This window comes from Somniosus microcephalus, chromosome 29 (genome assembly GCF_052327205.1).
Source record: "Somniosus microcephalus isolate GS21.2 chromosome 29, FLI_Smic_1.0, whole genome shotgun sequence".
In the NCBI taxonomy this organism is placed as follows: domain Eukaryota; kingdom Metazoa; phylum Chordata; class Chondrichthyes; order Squaliformes; family Somniosidae; genus Somniosus; species Somniosus microcephalus.
Window position 1 is genome coordinate 29697369 of NC_141015.1, and position 18924 is coordinate 29716292.

An 18924-nucleotide genomic window follows, 5' to 3' on the forward strand; every position below is an offset into this window, starting at 1 on the left:
AGAAGGTTAATATCACATTTAAATGAAATTAAGATCAGTTACCAGTGCAAATGCCAAGCAATGCTATTCTAGAAAGTTATAAAGTTCTTCAATTGGCTATCTTTGAGATTATCATCTGATAAAAAGGGTTGTATTCACCTGTGCATTGTGAACCCTTCAATACTGGCAGTCAAAGGAATTACACAGTGTTAAACTAAGGACTTGCAGCCGAATATTCTGCTTGTACAATGGACACAGCAACCTAAGAACCTCATAGTACAGAGCTACTAATGACCCCGTTTGCAGAAAATTGGATCTAACATGGACATTTAGTGAGGCACTAATTTGGCCCCAACGACTGTGTTTGAAGATCGGCTGGCTTGGGAGCAGAATCTATACTGGTCCTTATCCTATACTGTACTACAATACCGATTGGACTGGCCGGTTCTAGTCAGGCCTTTGTTTGGGTATAGTTTAGCGCACTTTGAGGTCAGTATGGGCAGTGTTTAAGTGGTAACATACAGCCAGCATGGTTATTTCAACCAATTTTGCATAACCAGTTGCTGCCAGACAATATACCCAATTTGAAGGAGCTATTGGACTGGTTTCCTCACTTTAGCGCCTAACACACATCCACAGCTGTAGATGGGTACGTAATCTTCGTTCTTGAGAATTTAAAGTATATTTAATTGCCAATTGGGATCAGCATTGAATCAATAGTGTTTGCTTAATGTAAATGACTGGATTAAAGAGCAGTTTGCTTAACACAAAGCTGTTTCCATTAAGTGGCTTCTACTGCATTCGATGAGTTTATTTCAGCATCATGTATGCCCTTTCACATTTGATGGCAGCTATATCTGAAATGCATTCAGCTTATGAGATATATAATTCCTTGTTTCCATTTCAAATCCAGTGTTAAATGGAAGTATGCCTGAATTGGCACTGGGTGTGGTGTAAGGCGGCACTGGGTGTGGTGTAAGACGGCACTGGGTGTGGTGTAAGACGGCACTGGGTGTGGCGTAAGGCGGCACTGGGTGTGGTGTAAACTGGCACTGGGTGTGGTGTAAGGCGGCACTGGGTGTGGTGTAAGGCGGCACTGGGTGTGGTGTAAGCTGGCACTGGGTGTGGTGTAAGCTGGCACTGGGTGTGGTGTAAGGCGGCACTGGGTGTGGTGTAAGGCGGCACTGGGTGTGGTGTAAGGCGGCACTGGGTGTGGTGTAAGGCAGCACTGGGTGTGGTGTAAGGCAGCACTGGGTGTGGTGTAAGGCAGCACTGGGTGTGGTGTAAGCTGGCACTGGGTGTGGTGTAAGCTGGCACTGGGTGTGGTGTAAGACGGCACTGGGTGTGGTGTAAGCTGGCACTGGGTGTGGTGTAAGATGGCACTGGGTGTGGTGTAAGGTGGCACTGGGTGTGGTGTAAGCTGGCACTGGGTGTGGTGTAAGACGGCACTGGGTGTGGTGTAAGGCGGCACTGGGTGTGGTGTAAGCTGGCACTGGGTGTGGTGTAAGGCGGCACTGGGTGTGGTGTAAGCTGGCACTGGGTGTGGTGTAAGGCGGCACTGAGTGTGGTGTAAGCTGGCACTGGGTGTGGTGTAAGCTGGCACTGGGTGTGGTGTAAGCTGGCACTGGGTGTGGTGTAAGCTGGCACTGGGTGTGGTGTAAGGCGGCACTGGGTGTGGTGTAAGGCGGCACTGAGTGTGGTGTAAGCTGGCACTGGGTGTGGTGTAAGCTGGCACTGGGTGTGGTGTAAGCTGGCACTGGGTGTGGTGTAAGATGGCACTGGATGTGGTAAGCTGGCACTGGGTGTGGCGTAAGCTGGCACTGGGTGTGGCGTAAGCCGGCACTGGGTGTGGCGTAAGGCGGCACTGGGTGTGGAGTAAGGCGGCACTGGGTGTGGAGTAAGGCGGCACTGGGTGTGGAGTAAGGCGGCACTGGGTGTGGTGTAATGCGGCACTGGGTGTGGTGTAAGGCGGCACTGGGTGTGGTGTAAGCTGGCACTGGGTGTGGTGTAAGCTGGCACTGGATGTGGAGTAAGGTGGCACTGGATGTGGAGTAAGGCAGCACTGGGTGTGGTGTAAGCTGGCACTGGGTGTGGTGTAAGCTGGCACTGGGTGGGCTATGCTCACAGAGCTCTTTAATGTTGTCTATGGGCAGTGAGGTTCATCCCGTTCCAAGCAATTACATATTGACTGCTACTGAACTAGAAATTCCTGGTAATAGTGCATCACATGACCTTCAAAGTTACCAATAATGCCTGGACGGCGCATGTTACTGTCAATCAAGGGGCCAATGGGAACTCAATGAGCAGCTGTCGGCAGTGGCTTTGAAATGTAGGGGCATTTCTGATTAAAATGATGGTAAATTTGAAGTACATTACGCATTACCAATTAATCTAGCTCAGATCCCTTATGATGATTTAATAGATGAAAATGTTTTACTAACAGTTGTGGTGGTGGAAAGGCCATGGTATTCCCATTGGTGATAACTGGGACCAGTGCCACCATGAAACGACATTTTACATTGGCTGCACTGATAGAACAACACTACTGTCGAGCCTTTTAATATTCCTTTTCCCTGAATGCAAACCAGTGGAAGGCATAAGAACATAAGAATTAGGAGCAGGAGTAGGACATACGGCCCCTCGAGCCTGCAATTCCCCAATCACTGCTGCAACCCTGACCCATTCTCAGTTTGTTATACATTATCTCCTGTTGTAGTAGCTTGTTTCTCTCCGCAATATAGAATAAGCAGAATCACTCATTGGTGAGCCGGTAGTGCAGTTGATGCCACTTCATCCTCGCTATCTATTTTTCTTCACATTTTTAAGATACATTTGTCAGGCTTTCCAAAGGGGATAAAAATGACGAGTTGCGATATATACCTTTGTAAAAAAAAATGGCTTAATATCTGCCTGTTGTGTATCCGTCCAAACAAGTACGTTGCGTTAATGAGATGTTCCTGGGATAGCAATGAAACCACGTAGGATGATGTTGATAAAGCCGACAAATTTGACATTCAGTGACATTTGAAGAAATGAAGATGTCCTGTTGGTTCTCTGCTAGTTTTCATCCCTGCCCATTGCAAAGGCAATGATCAGGCCAATCCTCTCACACTCCATCTATATATAAAGAACATTGCTTGCCGTGCTCATGGCACAATGTTGTTCGCTTTTCAATAGCATGGCCCGGGGAAGAACCAATTGCTCAATGAGTGAAGGAAACACATCACAAGAGCTAGAGATCACAGTACTTATTTCAATCATACAGCCCCTTTTTATTCTTTCTTCACCTCTATCGTGGACTCTGCAACCAACAAGGCAGCTGCGATATACGACATTAACAGGCTTTTAATCAGATTTAAACTGCCAATGTGAAATGGGGTTAGAAGATGCTGAGTTTCTAGCAACGGCTAAATGCCTTTGTCAACATTTAGTGTTCTCTTGACTGTTTTGTCCATTAGGAAGACTTGTGACGCCATTAATACTCACAATTCACAGTAAAGGCTGCGGCACTCACCTGCTTTCCCTTGTGTTCGATTTGTATTCTATGGCTAACAGTAACAGCTTCAGCTTCACAAAACACAGCCTGCACATGGAAGAGAAAGAACCAGTTACCTCATGTGGTTATGTCGCTGAGGCAGATGAAACCATCTCACAAATAAGGTAAACAAAAAGAAAATACTGCAGATGCTGGAAATCTGAAATAAAAACAGAAAATGCTGGAGAAACTCAGCAGGTCAGGCAGCATCTGTGAAGAGAGAAACAGAGTTAACGTTTCAGGTCGATGACTCTTCGTCTGACGAAAGGTCATCGACCTGAAACGTTAACTCTGTTTCTCTCTTCACAGATGCTGCCTGACCTGCTGAGTTTCGCCAGCATTTTCTGTTTCTATCACAAATAAGGTACGTGCTCTGTCAATGCAGTTGATCATGTTCTCGGCACGAGGGAATCATTCTGACTGTACACAAGTTCCGCATGGAGTTTGCAAAATAATCAGTTGGAGGGATTTGATCAAAAACAAAGAACCAGCTTGAGCAGCCTCCTGGCTCATTGGGCAACAAGAGGGAAAGTGTGGCATATTCAGGAACTACACAGCTTTCGTGCTGCCAATTCCCCCAAAAAAGCTTTGCAAAGTAATACGGGGAAGAACTTCATTGGCTCTAAAGCGCTTTGAGATGTCCGGTGGTCTATATAAATGCAAGTCTTTCTTTTTAGTATATTCAAGGCTGAGATCGATAGATTTTTGGACTCCAGGGGAATCAAGGGATATGGAGATCGGGTGGGAAAGTGGAGTTGAGGTCGATGATCAGCCATGATCTTGGTGAATGGCGGAGCAGGCTCGAGGGGCCGCATGGCCGACTCCTGCTCTTATTTCCTATGTTCTTACGTTTATACACTGAAGGATGTGCACACGTGTCAAGTGAAAGAAGCTCTACCACATTGATCAGCTCCGCATCGTAACTGCTCCTGGTGCTGGTCAATCCAGAACAAAATGTGAAATATAAAGCAGATCTTGTCAGTACCAATGACTGCAGAGTCTAGAGAATCTACCCCAGGAACAGGCTGCATTATTTGCACCATCCAGCGCAAACCAGGGCACACCAGAAATTCAGAATTATACCCGATACTCCACTCTGCAATAACCATTTCATTCTATTTCTCCTTGATCCAGACAATTGTAAGGAATGTTCACCAAGCAGTTAGTCTTTCATAAGTGTATTTGTGACAAAAGTGAATGCATACCCAATAAACCTCAACTACCTTCTTACCAGAGAATGAATCAAAATATAAAATGGTTAGCCATATAATTTCTGGTTGTGTACATCATCTTGATTGTCAATTAACTCACATGCAGTGTCAAGTAAGGAAATATTTCCAGCTCTGGTCCTATCATCCATCACTTTGCTCTCCTAACCCTAGTCACTCTTATTACATTTACTTAGAAAAAAAGTCTGAAGATCAATTTTTATTAGTCATACAATCGGTATTAATTAACCAATAAATATTGAACCTGGGTATGAACAAAGATCTTTGTGTACAATTAAATTTAGAATACTTTTGTCACTAATGTAATGTCTACAGCTAAACCCACACAAGTATTCATTTTGAACAATATAAAATGGACTAAAAAGATATTGAAATAAAACTCAATGGACAACTGAATCGTCAACTTAAATTAGAAGTCGATCAGAATTATTAATCATCCCGAAATTTTAACAATCATTGACTGTCTTAAAGTCTTTAGACATGGCCACAGTATTAAGGTATATCGGAACATAAGAAAAAGAGCAGGCTATTCAGCCCCTCGAGCCTATGCCGGCATTTCATTACATCATGGCTGCCCTGCACCTTATCTGCCTTTGATCCTTATCCTTTCACACCCTTACCAAATAGAAACCTGTCGCTCTCAGTCTTGCAAATTTCAATTGACCAAACCGCCACAGTCTTTTGGGAGAGAGCATTCCACATTTCCACTACCCTTTGTGTGAAAAAGAATTCTCTACCACAGAAGGCAGTTGAGGCCAATTCTTTAAATATATTCAAGAAGGAGTTAGATATATTTCTTGAGGCTAAAGGGATCAAGGGATATGGGGAGAAGGCAGGGACAGGGTACAGGAAACTTTCGATTTACCGGCACCTAAATAACCGGAAATCTTGGTTAACCAGCAAAATGCAGGAGTAGGTTCAGGTAAGTTTTATTACTTGCCTTCCTTGATCTGTTGCTGTGCAAGGGTGTGGCTGCAGCTGTTGCTAAGCTACAGAGGCGCTTGGAACTTGTGGCCATTGTTCTGAACCTGTTGCTAAGCAACAGGGTTTGTTGCTTTATACGGAGCTCTCAGCTCCGTATCTTTTACTATAGCGTTCGGTTATCCGGAATTTTTGATGAACCGGCACCACGTCAGTCCCGTCGGTGCCGGATAAAAAAAAGTTTCCTGTACTGAGTTTGGATGATCAGCCATGATCTCATTGAATGGCGGAGCAGGCTCGAGGGGCCGAATGGCCTACTCCTGCTCCTATCTTCTATGTTTCTATGTGCTTCCTGATTTCACTCTTGTATGGCCTAGCTCTAATTTTAAGATTGTGCCCTCTTATTCTGGAATCCCCCCTACCAGAGGAAATCGCTTCCCTGTATCCACTCTATCAAATCCTTTTATCGTTTAAACACCTTAATTAAATCACCTCTTAACCTTCTAAGCTTAAGGGAATATAACCCAAGTTTATGCAACCTGCACTCATAATTCAACCCTTTTAGCCCAGATAAAACTAATAAATATATGTCAATGCATTAGTAGTAGATAATGATACGGAATACAATCCCATGTAACTACTTACAGCAACTAAACACAAGCTCACTGTCCTGTTGTGCATACCACATACGCCAAAAAAAAACCCTGAACTAGACCTTTTATTCAACAATTTTCCAGTTCAACACCAATATTCTAGCTAAGTCTCCCGCACCATATCATATAACCTTACTGTATAATATTTATGCATTATTAAACGCACTAGCTTCTTGTTAAAGTGTAAGTAGCGTCTCTAGACTCCTGATCTGTATCTCTTGTTCTCTCCTTCCATTGCTGTTTTGACCAATCCACAAGGTCCACCGTACCAATTCTGATGAAAGGTTCCACTTTGAAATGTTAACCCAACTTTCTCTTTCAGAAGCTGAAGGACCTGCTTTGCTTCAGGGAATGGTGGCATAGTGGCTATGTTACTGGACTGGTAATCCAGGGGGCAAAAAGAAAAGAAAATACTGCAGATGCTGGAAATCTGAAATGAAAACAGAAAATGCTGGAGATACTCAGCAGGTCAGGCAGCGTCTGTGGAGAGAGAAACCGAGTTAACGTTTCAGGTCGATGACTCTTCGTCTGACGAAAGGTCATCGACCTGAAACGTTAACTCTGTTTCTCTCTTCACAGATGCTGCCTGACCTGCTGAGTATCTCCAGCATTTTGTTTTTATTTTAGTAATCCAGGGGTCTGGACTGAATGATCTGAAGACAAGAGTTCAAATGGCAGCTAGGGAATTTAAATTCAGCGAAATAAATCTGGAATAAAAGTCTAGTGTCAGTAATGGTGACCATGTAACTACTGGATTGTCATAAAAACCCATCTGGTTCACTAAGGGAAGGAAATTACCCAGCCTATATGTGACTCCAGACCCACAGCAATGTGGTTGACTCTTAACCGCCCTCTGAAATGGCCCAGCAAGCCATCAGTTGTCAAGAAGGTGGCGCACCACCACCTTCTCGAGGGCAAATAGGGATGGGCAATAAATGCCGGCCTTGCCAGCGACGCCCACATCCGGTGAATGAATTTTTAAAAAACGTACTATTTCAGATGTCCAGCAATCTTTTTACTCCCCACCCCCATGATCCTACTGGGCTTCACGAGACTGCGAGAATTTTTCACATATGTTCTACAGTAAAAGAATCTGGAAATAACTCTAAGGGGCCCCATTACAGTTTTGGAGCAGGCTATCCAACTAAATATTTCAGTAAAGAAGTCCAGCATAGAATCCACATCATTTGGAAGAAGAATCATCAAGAATTAATGATGAATCAATCTGGCATTTTGAAAGTAATCAGCTCCAGTACTTACATTTTAAAACTTTTCATCTGTTTAATTATATCTTGCTCCTTCCTAACATTATTCCATAAAACAGCTGTATTTACTGTAATGTTAACATGGATTAATTTGCACAACAATATACAAAAGGACATATTGATTATCATAGGGCTTAATTAAAGAGAATTGGATAGCGTTATCCATCTAACACTAGCAAGGACATGAGCGCGTGAATAATGAGGTCTCTTTAATTTAAACTAGAAAACAGGATAATTGAGTCTCTAGGCAAAACCTATGTGTCAAGTGAAGATTTTTAGGCGATTCCTAAATCTCATTAGAACATCTGCATTCATTGATCATCACTTCCTCGTGGCACTGCATCATTAGTCGACAATAATAACCCCTCCTTGTTTAAATCTCATTAACCCCATGAGAACAGATGATGCGAGTGTTCCAAGCAGCCATTACCACGACAAGGCGACTGTTGTTTGGTATATGAACATTACTCTCGTAATAAAGTAATCAGCATCTCCCGAGGGGAAATCCAAAATCTGAACTGTAATTACCAAACAGAGGCACTGCTGCTTTCATACGCTCTGCCTACACTGGGAAGCCCAGTTCAATTCCATTTGTTGAGCTCAATTGAATTTGATTCCCCCTTCATGTTCATGGTCACCTTTGCCCTGACCGAGGGCATAGCTTGGACATCATTGAACTACCATCACTTCTGATGACATGTTCGGAAGAACAAGAACCATCAGTTAGACTATTTAATCTAGGCATTATATACAACTGTCTGATTTGGGATCCAGATTTATTTTAATTGTGCTCCTTAACTCTCCACAGTAGTTTGAATGGAATTTTATTGCATTCCTGTTCCAACATTAAATTACATTACCCTTTCCCAAACATGCTCACTTGAAATCTAAAGAACAGAAAAAAAACCTTATATTAGCGTGACAAGATACCGCTCTGCGCCATTTTTGAGAGGAAGTCAAGAAGACAGCCGTACATTTTCTTCCAGTGATATTCAGTAATCAGCCACTAGGAGATGCATGAAGGAGGTTGACTCATCCTTTGCAACCCAACTGAGATTAGGTACTTATCATATAAAGAGTTATTAGGCCTATGCCTAACACCGTGGGTAGCATGTTGGTATACTAACACACCATGTCACTAAAATGCCCAATGTGAACGATGTAAACTGTCTATATATCAGGACATTAACCTTTCCATGAGTAACTGGGATATGCAGAAATTCTCAGTAATGTTGTGCTCTCCTTATAAGTGGTTTTTCATCCCTGTTTTATGAAGGATTACTTCAACATTTTTGAGTGAATCAGTATCGTTAACTTGACAGATAGTGGTTATTTGAGCCAATCAGAAAAGTGTGATGGATAATTTTTTTGTGTCTTGCAGATAACTCATTCTCACATTAAATGTATAGGCTGTCACATTTAATGTGTGACTGTTATTCACAAGACTTTTAATTATATAGACTAATGGATACGGAGCAGTAACGGCCAGAGAGGAGAGAGTAGTCAGAACAGTATTACGCAGAGGAGAGCGCAGCAAAGTGTGGTCGGGGGAGGGGGGCACTGACCAGAGGAGATAGACACGGAAGTGGCACTGAGATCAAAATCTGTACATTTGACTTTGTGCTGACGTAAGGGTCTATCTGGTATCAAACAGCAGCAACTTACATTTCTGTAGTGATCTACATGCAAGGAGGTGCCTTTAAACCACTTTACAGGGTGATGCTGAGTGGGAGAAATTATTTTAAAATTTGCTCCTCAGATGTGGGCATCGCAAGACCAGCATTTATTGCCCATCTCTAATTGCCCTTGAGAACAGCCATCATTTCAGAGGGCAGTTAAGAGTCAACCACATTGCCGTGGGTCTGGAGTCACACATAGGCCAGACCGGGTAAGGACGGTAGATTTCCTTCCCTAAAGGACATTAGTGAACCAGATGGGTTTTTACAACAATCCGGTAGTTTCATGGTCACCATTACTGACACTTGCTTTTTATTCCAGATTTATTTAATTAACTGAATTTAAATTCCACAGCTGCTGTGGTGGGACTTGAACTCACGTCTCTGGATCATTAGTCCAGGCCTCCGGATTACTTGCTTAAAAATCTGTTCCATTTCCTGCTTTTTTCCAGTTCTGACGAAAGGTTATCGACCTGAAACGTTAACTCTGTTTCTCTCTTCACAGATGCTGCCTGACCTGCTGAGTTTCTCCAGCATTTTCTGTTTTTAGCCTCCGGATTATTAGTCCAGGAACATAATCACTACGCTACCGTACCCCAGGGTTGAAGAGGAGGGTCATAAGCAGGTGTTTGAAGGCGGGTAGTAAGGAGGAGATACTGAGGGAGGGAGGGAGCTCCAATAGGCAGGAGCTGAAGTAGTGGCCATTGCTGGTGGAATTGAGAACATTGACCTACAGCTCGTTCTAAGACTGTAGGATGTACACAGGGACAAAGGCGCCTGCAGCTCATGTAAAGGAGGCCCGGGGCATCAATCAGGTGTGTCTCAGGCCTGAGGCCTAACCGTTTTGGTGCAGGGATAGTTCCCTGCACCCAGTTCGTGCAGACAGGCCGGCCCAAACCAATTTCTAGGCCAATGACTCTTGAGCTGCAAGAGGAACAGAAGTTTTGTTGAGAGGTATTACTCACCCCTTTGCGCACTGAACCCTAAAAATGATTACACTCTTATATAATAAAAAAATACATGTAAAATCAAAGGCCCATGTCAATCACCATATCTGGGAGTAGGACAACTGCTCTGGAACTAATCCCAAAAAATTTTGATGGGATGGAATTGTAATTGCTGGAACAAATACTCTGTACAACTGAAGCAGTTGGGAAGAGTGTTCTGACACTCACTGGAATTAGAGGAGTTAGTCAGTGCTTACTATTGCGCTTAAAGTTAAATTTGGTGATAATAGACAAAAACAGACTTATTTACTTACTCACAAACTACAGGAAAGGACAAGCCGACGAAGGCACTGGACAGATACTCTGTGTACATTTCATTTGCTACCCCTTCTAGGTAGTGCTTCTGCCAGGTGTCCTCATCAATCTGGAATGGAAAGAAAAACAATGTTGACCCGTCTCATTAAAGGAAAACCAACCTTTGGAATTTACTCAATCATCTCCATGCAGGTCAATGCTGTTACTTCCATTGGTGACACCTGGGTTTGAACCTTGCTTGGATTGATGAAATAAAAGCTCCCTCTCCACTAATAAAATTAGATTAAGCAGTCCGGGTCTTTAGCAAAAGTATCCATCATTCTGAAGTGATGGGATGCCACAAATATGAGAATAGAAACATTACATTGGTGCTGTCGGAGGTATTCGTTCTACCCATCGAACAGTAATCAAGGTATGAGGCGTTTTCAGGAATTTGTAATGATTTAATAATACACTAGAAAAATGCAGGTCGCTCTTTTTTTCCTCAGGTTGGGCTTCAAGCACATAGATGGGGCAATGTACCTATAACTTTAACCTCACCAGGACAACCCCATCTTGATGCTGATGTGGAGGAAAAAACATTCAAATCTCCGGGCTGGATTTTGCCAATGGGGAGCTTTTGGAGGCGGGACTCCCACTTGTCGGGTTTCAGTCCCGCCTCCATCGACTTCTGGCCAACCCACGCTATTTTCCCTTGATTGACCTTGTTAAGCCTGCCCAGCGGGCTTAGCAGGCCAATTAAGGGGAAGCCGGTTACAGAGAACGTCAGTGTATGACGTTTCATCTGTCAAAGATTTTTGACAGATGGATTGTCATCATTTGATAGCTCTGTGAAGCTGTCAAACATTGACATTCTCTGTTGTTTGATGAGTTCTTGTATTCAAGACTCATCAAACCTCTTTTGTGAGCAGAAATTAGATGGTTGTTGCATTGGAGAATGCAGCAGCCATCTGTCATCTCTGCCGGTGAGATGCAAGACTCTCCGCATCCACACTTGCACCATCACTTACCTTCACAGTGCACTTTTGCACCCCTTCCGACCCCAGCTGACCCACTACTCGCCTCGGTGACCCTGGCGGGGTTCGCAGCCTTCGGGAAGCCCACACTTGTGTGGGTAAAATGGGGATAATCCTCTTATCTGCCTGTTAACTACCTGTTAACAGGCAATTAAGTGGCTGTAATCCCCTTCCCGCCTCCAGGAGACGGGACCCGGCGCGGGTCGGCTACCCGCCTCCCAGGAAGATGGCTCAGAGGCGGGTTGGGGGCGGGATGGGCACCCGCCCCAGATTCTGCCATTTCCCCGGCAGTCCCGCCTCCAAAGGGCTGGCAAGATCGCGCCCTCCATCTCAAACATCCTTACCTTGACGAGCACAAAATGTTCCACAAAACACCTTAAGAAGATTAACCAGCCTCAAGTGCTGACTAAGTTGAAGAGTTTCTACCACTTGTATATCTGGTGGCCATTTACCAACAATCTTTCCACTCTAAATATTAACACCAATGTGGCTCTGTTGCCAGTTTTCTTTCTAAATGGTATTATTTTCCCCCTTATGTCACTGATAATATTATGCAGCGATATTCTGTCAGTTAAAAGAAGCTCAAACAATAATCTGGTTGAGCGCTGGCCTTGATGACAAAACTCTTTTCCCTCAACCTTTTGTCCGAGATGCTGATAATGAGACAAGGCTACAGCTGGGCCTGGTACTCAACAAAGCTTCTTTGTCCAAAATGGCGGCATTCAATCCAACCTTTATAAACATGCCCTTCTACATTAGCAACAGTCTCATTTTTCACTCTGCTGCCGAGGCCTCTCTCAGCTAAATCTGACTAACGAGTAATTTTAGATTGTGAACTTGTGATTAGGTCATTGAAAATGCATTGTTTCTCATTATTTCATGACAGTAAAAATGGATGAGGGAGAGAAATTACATATTTTATTTTTGAAAGAGACTCAATATTAGAAAATGAAACCTGAACGGCTGTAACCTTGGTTGCCCTCCAAGCCTGCTCGACAGAGACTTGTGTGTGAGGAACTACGGTCACAAATCTGTGGCACAGGGCAGAGCTCTGTGCTACCGAGAATCCTGGAGGAGCCACCCCATAATATTTAGTTATCTTCTGGAGGTGTCCTCGCACACTCGCCTCTGAGTCAGAAGGTTGTGGGTTCAAGTCCCACTCCAGGGACTTGAGCACATAAAGCTAGGCTGACACTCCCAGTGCAGTGCTGAGGGAGTGCCGTACTGTCGGAGGTGCCGTCTTTCGGATGAGACATTAAACCGAGGCCCCGTCTGCTCTCTCAGGTGGATGTAAAAGATCCCATGGCACTATTTCGAAGAAGAGCAGGGGGCAGTTCTCCCCGGTGTCCTGGGCCAATATTTATCCCTCAACCAACATCACTAAAAACAGATTATATGGTCATTATCACATTGCTGTTTGTTTGAGCTTGCTGTGCGCAAATTGGCTGACATGTTTCCCACATTACAACAGCGACTCCACTTTAAAAAGTACTTCACTGGCTGTAAAGCGCTTTGAGACGTCCGGTGGTCATGAAAGGCTCTATAGAAATGTGAGTCTTTCTTTTTATAAGGCAGGAAGAAGCTGAGAAAGGAGACAACATCAAATCTGAAAAATCGATATCTCTTTAGTCATAGATTCATAACGGCACAGAAGGAGGCAATTTGGCCCATCGAGTCCGTGCCGGCTCTCTGTAGAGCAATCCAGTCAGTCCCATTCCCCCGCTCTATCCCCGTAGCTCTGCAAGTTTATTTCCCTCAATGCCTATCCAGTCTCCCCTTGAAAACATTGAGTGTCTCCGCTTCTACCACTTCCGTCGGCAGCGAGTTCCAGGTCCTCACCACTCGCTGCGTAAATAAGTTTTCCCTCACATCCCCCCTGTATCTCTTGCTTAAAACCTTAAATCTGTGTACCTAGTCCTTGTACTATCAATTAGTGGGAACAGCCTTTCTCCGTCTAGCCTATCCAAACTCGTCATAATCTTGTACACCTCTATCAAATCACCCCTCAACCTCCTTTGCTCTAATGAAAACAAATCCAGCTTCTCCAACCTGTCCTTGTAGCTAAGATCCCCCATCCCCGGAATCATTCTGGTAAATCTCCTCTGCACCCTCTCAAGGGCTTTCACATCCTTCCTAAAATGTGGTGACCAGAACTGGACGCGATACTCCAGTTGTGGCCTAACTAGCACTTTATAAAGGTTCAGCATAACATCTCTACTTTTGAACTCAATACCTCTATTTATGAAGCCCAAGATCCCATATGCTTTGTGTTAAGTCTGTGTGTCCCAGTTATGCTTATTATAAATCACTGGACACAGACCACAAGAATAACTTTAACAGGCCTTTACTATTCGGAGGTCAGGGCTGAACTGCCCAGCAAATCCCTACACAACGTTTATATACCGGTGTGGTCACCACCGGTATTACAGTATACAGCAGCCAAGAGAAAGTAGTACATCTCTTAAGGTAGTTCTCTTAAGGTGGAACAGGTTACATACACCACAATCCTCCCTTTTTAGCTTAACAGTTATATCCCCATTTAACATAACATAATAACATATAGATATATATATATACAACTTCATGCAAAACAGTTCAAAGATTCAGTCTCTGAGGAGGCCTCCTGATTCGAGTTGGATAACGCCTTTCAGGGGTCTCTGATTCTCGTTGCTGGGGTGACTCATCTAGTTGATCTCTTATGGATTGGACATCATCCTCAGGTACATTCACTTCTGAGGTAGATGCTTCAGGTTCACTAACTTCTTCCACGGTTGTCTCTGCCGTAACCCTGGGTTCGACCCTTGTTCTCGATTCTACCAGTTGGTCAGCATGACGCCGTATTACATTTTCACCAATATCTACCGTGTACATCAGGGGTCCTTGTCTGGCCCGAATTGTTCCAGATTGCCATTTCTCGTTTTTATAGTCCCGGGCTAACACTGGTTGTCCTATTTCGAAACTCCGAGTGGTCTTGTTATTTATATGCTGGAACTGTTTGTTTTCAACTTCCCTCCGCACATTTGGTTTTAACAAGTCCAACCTGGACCGCAACCTCCTGTTATAGAACATCATGGCAGGACTTTGGTTTGTCACTGCATGAGTGGCGTTTTGATATGCCAGTAGGAATTTGTCCACCTTGTGTTGTAGTGGAATCTGATCTTCGCTCATGGCCTTTATTGCTTTTTTGAACGTTTGTACAAATCTCTCGGCCAACCCGTTTGTAGCCGGATGATATGGGGCAGAGGTATAATGTTTCACCCCATTCTTCTTCATGAATTTCTGGAATTCTTCTGACACGAACTGCGGTCCGTTGTCTGAACATATTTGTTCTGGCAATCCATTTCTTGCAAGTATCGTTCTTAGCACCGCGATCGTCTTTTCCGAGGTAGTGGTAGTCATCTTAATCACTTCTGGCCATTTAGAATGTGCGTCCACCGCAATTAAAAACATGGAGTCCATGAATGGACCAGCAAAGTCAATATGTACACGTTGCCATGGGGTTGAAGGCCATTCCCATGGATGCAGCGGTGCAATCGGAGGTGCATTTTGCACTTTTTGGCACCCTGAGCAGCTTTTCGTCAGATCCTCTATCTGTTGGTCGATACCCGGCCACCACACATAAGCCCTAGCAAGGCTTTTCATCTTGACTCCCCCCAGATGACCTTCATGCAGTTCCATTAGAACTCTCTCTCTTAACTTAGGAGGAATAATCACCCTTGTTCCATACATCAATGTTCCTTGACAGACGGACAGCTGTTCTCGTCTTGCTGAGAATGCCGGTAACAGTGGATCACCATGTGCTGGCCATCCCTTCACTGTCACTTCGTAGACCCGGGACAGTGTCGGGTCGTTCCTGGTTTCTCTTTCAATACTTGCATTGGTGACTGGTAAACATTCGATGATGGTCGAGTGAAATAACTCAACAGGGTCAACCGTCGGTGCCTCCTCCTCTGTAGGTAGTGGCAGGCGCGACAGCCCATCAGCATTACCATGCTGCTTTGTACCTTTGAATTCGATCTGATATTGATGTGCCCCTAGGAAAAGGGACCATCTCTGGAGTCTCTGTGCTGTCATCACCGAAACACCCTTCTTAGGGTTAAAAATGGATACCAACGGCTGGTGGTCTGTCAGAAGCGTAAACTTTTGGCCCTGCAGGTAATGATTAAACTTCTTTACTCCCCACACAAGGCTGAGAGCCTCCCTATCTATCTGAGCATAGTTGCGCTCAGCGGAGGTCAATGATCTGGATGCGAACGCAACTGGCCTCTCCAGGCCATTTGGCAACTTGTGTGAGAGTACTGCCCCAATACCATATGGAGAAGCATCACAAGCCAAATGAATAGGCAGCGTTGGGTTGAAGTGAGCCAACACTTCCTCTGAGGTGATCAATGCCTTGCTTTTGCGAAAGGCCCTCTTACAGTCCTCGCTCCACTTCCATGGTACTCCCTTCTGCAAAAGAGCGTTCAGCGGGTGCAGCACCGTGGATAAATTTGGCAGAAACTTATGGTAATAGTTAATCAACCCTAGGAACGACCTCAACTGGGATACATTATCCGGAGTGGGAGCCTTCACAACAGCTTCGATCTTGTCAGGAGACTTATGAAGCCCCTCCTGGTCAATGACATGACCACAGTACGAGATCCGCTTCTGAAAGAACTCACATTTCTGGCGATTAACTCGAAGTCCATATTCTTTCAATCTGGTGAGTACCAGTTCCAAATTTGCAAGGTGTTCCTCGTCATCATCTCCTGTAATCAGAATATCGTCCAGGTAACATTGTGTGCCTGGAATTCCCTGTAATACCTGCTCCATGGCCCTCTGCCAAATTGCTGGAGCCGATGCCACTCCAAAAACCAGTCTATTATACCGGTACAAGCCTCTATGCATGTTGATCGTGAGATACTGGCGTGACTCTTCCTCAACTTCCATCTGTAAGTACGCCTGCGCCAGGTCTATCTTGGTGAAGTGTTTCCCACCAGACAACGAAGCGAAGATATCCTCAATCCGCGAAAGCGGATACTGCACCGTGTGAAGCACCGGATTAACAGTGATCTTGAAATCTCCACAGATGCGAACCTTCCCCGGTTCCCCCGGCTTGTTGCTCGATGAACGCTTCATGACGGGGACAATGGGCGTGGCCCACTCACTCCAGTCTACCTTAGATAGTACTCCTGAATGTTCTAGCCCTTCCAGCTCAGCTTCCACAGCAGGTCGTATCGCATAAGGTACCGGTCTGGCTTTGAAAAATTTCGGGTTTGCATGTTCTTCAACCTTGATGTTTGCCGTAATTCCTCTCAGTGTTCCTAGTCCCTGTTGGAACACCTCTTTAGCATCGTCCAATATTCTGGACAATCGTTTAGGTTTGACATCTTTTTTACCGGAATCTACCGTTAGTGCTTTTAAGGAATGCCAGTCCATATTTATTTTCCTAATCCACTCCCGTCCCAGTAGTGGTGGACCTCCCTCAGGTAGCACATATAAGTCCATTCCTCGGCTTTCTTTGCCCTTGTGGACCACCTTTACCTCTATCTTCCCGATGGGGTATACTCTCTGCCCCGTGTATGTTTTCAATACAATCTCCGTATCCCGTAGGGGAATATGTGGGAATAACCTTTTGTAATCTTGCTTATTCATGACCGTCAATGCCGATCCAGTGTCCAATTCCATCTTCACTTGGACTCCTGCTATCTGAAGTGTGACCCAGATTGTTTGGAGGTCTGCTTCATTACCAACATTGTGTACTCTTAGACTACCCAGTTCATTACTGCTGGAGTCTGAATTTGACTTCTGTTCATTTGAACTGTTCTCTGTCACCTTGTGTACCTTTCTGTACTTTTCCTGCGGTGACTTTTTGTTGCTGGTCTTCTTTCCTGACCGGCATACTTTAGCTATGTGACCAAGCCTGCCACATTTTCTGCATTCCTGATTTTTGAACCAGCACTGGTTCTGATCGTGCATTGTCTTTCCACAACGATAACATTTTACTGTACCCAAGACCATTTGATTGGTGCTGAGTTCCGGTGACCGTAGCTGCATTTCCGCAGTGCCTCTCGCTGCGGCTTCGTGCGATGCTGCAATAGTGACAGCTTTATCAAGCGTAAGATCATTCTCCTCAAGCAGTCGCTTTTGTGTTCCTTCTTTTAACAATCCACACACAAATTTATCTCTCAGCGCATCTGCTAGTCCTGTTCCAAACTGACAGTACTTTGATAGCTTACGCAGTTCAATTAAAAATTCAGTGTTGCTTTCGTCTTTCAGCTGCGTTCTTCTGTAAAATTTAAATAGTTCCGCTATCATCAGCGGCGTGGGGTTTAAATGATTTTTCAGGACAGTAACAATATTCGCGAAAGTCTGATCCGCCGGTTTATCTGGTGATAGAAGGTGCTTCAATAGCCCGTATGTCTTCGCACCCATTGAGCTTAATAAGGTTAGTGCTTTCTCATCATCTGGTACCTTATTTGCTTTACAATAAACTTCCATGCGTTCTACATACGTGGTCCAATCTTCGATATCGCTATCAAAGGTATTAATGTTCCCATGTTTAGGCATCCTTGCAAGTTTTTAAATTTTTCTTTTTCTCAAAATGGCGGCTTCCCGCGCTTGTCTTCTTCCCCCGCCTACTAAAATGGCGGCTTCCCGCGCTTGGCGGTCTTTCCCGCGCTCGTCTTCTTCCCCCGCCGACTACAATGGCGGATTCCCGCGTTTGCCTTCTTCCCCCGCTGGCTGCAATGGCGATTGCTGTGCTGCTGCCGTTCTCGCCTCCCCAGCGGTTCTCAATTCCCCGACGCTGCTTTTACTCCCCCGCGGTTCCCGTGGGCATTCACGCTTCCCCTGCTGTTGCGCCTCTCAGCCCCGCATGCAGCCCGGTCCTTTACACCGGCTGCGTTTGAGTTCTCCGCGGCTCTCGTGCCTTAAGCTGCCCCAGTCGCTGCGCCTCTCGGCCTCGATTGCAGCCCGGCCCTTTTCACCGGCCGTGGTCGAGTTCTCCGCCCTTTTTCCTCCGTTTTCCCTCCCCCACTCCACAGTCAACGCGGCCGACTTTCTGCTCGTGTCGCTGATCGGCTTACCCACCACCGTGGTAGAAGGGATGATCACTGCCTGTCGCTGATGGAGGGCTTCGTGGTCAGAATTTTTCTTTTTAACCCGGGTTCTCGATGCCTCCCGTGCAATGGTGCTCAGCAGGATGATGAGGGCGGATGCCTCTTCTCGACACCCGTTCTGAGGACGAAGCTGCCTTGGATGTAAAACTGCCGCAGGGTAAGATCGGACTCGTCGCCACTGTTAAGTCTGTGTGTCCCAGTTATGCTTATTATAAATCACTGGACACAGACCACAAGAATAACTTTAACAGGTCTTTACTATTTGGAGGTCAGGGCTGAACTGCCCAG

The 18924-nt window shown here is 45.0% G+C and overlaps 1 protein-coding gene across 16 annotated transcripts in view; it reads right to left on the reverse strand.

Annotated features, from left to right (window-relative positions):
- kcnma1a (potassium large conductance calcium-activated channel, subfamily M, alpha member 1a) overlaps positions 1-18924 on the reverse strand; it is a 1094159-nt gene that overhangs the window by 211344 nt on the left and 863891 nt on the right. For all 16 annotated transcript variants that reach the window (XM_085970505.1, XM_085970490.1, XM_085970491.1 and 13 more), the window contains 2 exons: positions 10520-10629; positions 3494-3562 (listed from right to left, as the gene is read on the reverse strand). In XM_085970505.1, the coding sequence (XP_085826631.1) occupies positions 3494-3562; positions 10520-10629 (179 nt within the window). The remainder of the gene's footprint in view (positions 1-3493; positions 3563-10519; positions 10630-18924) is intronic.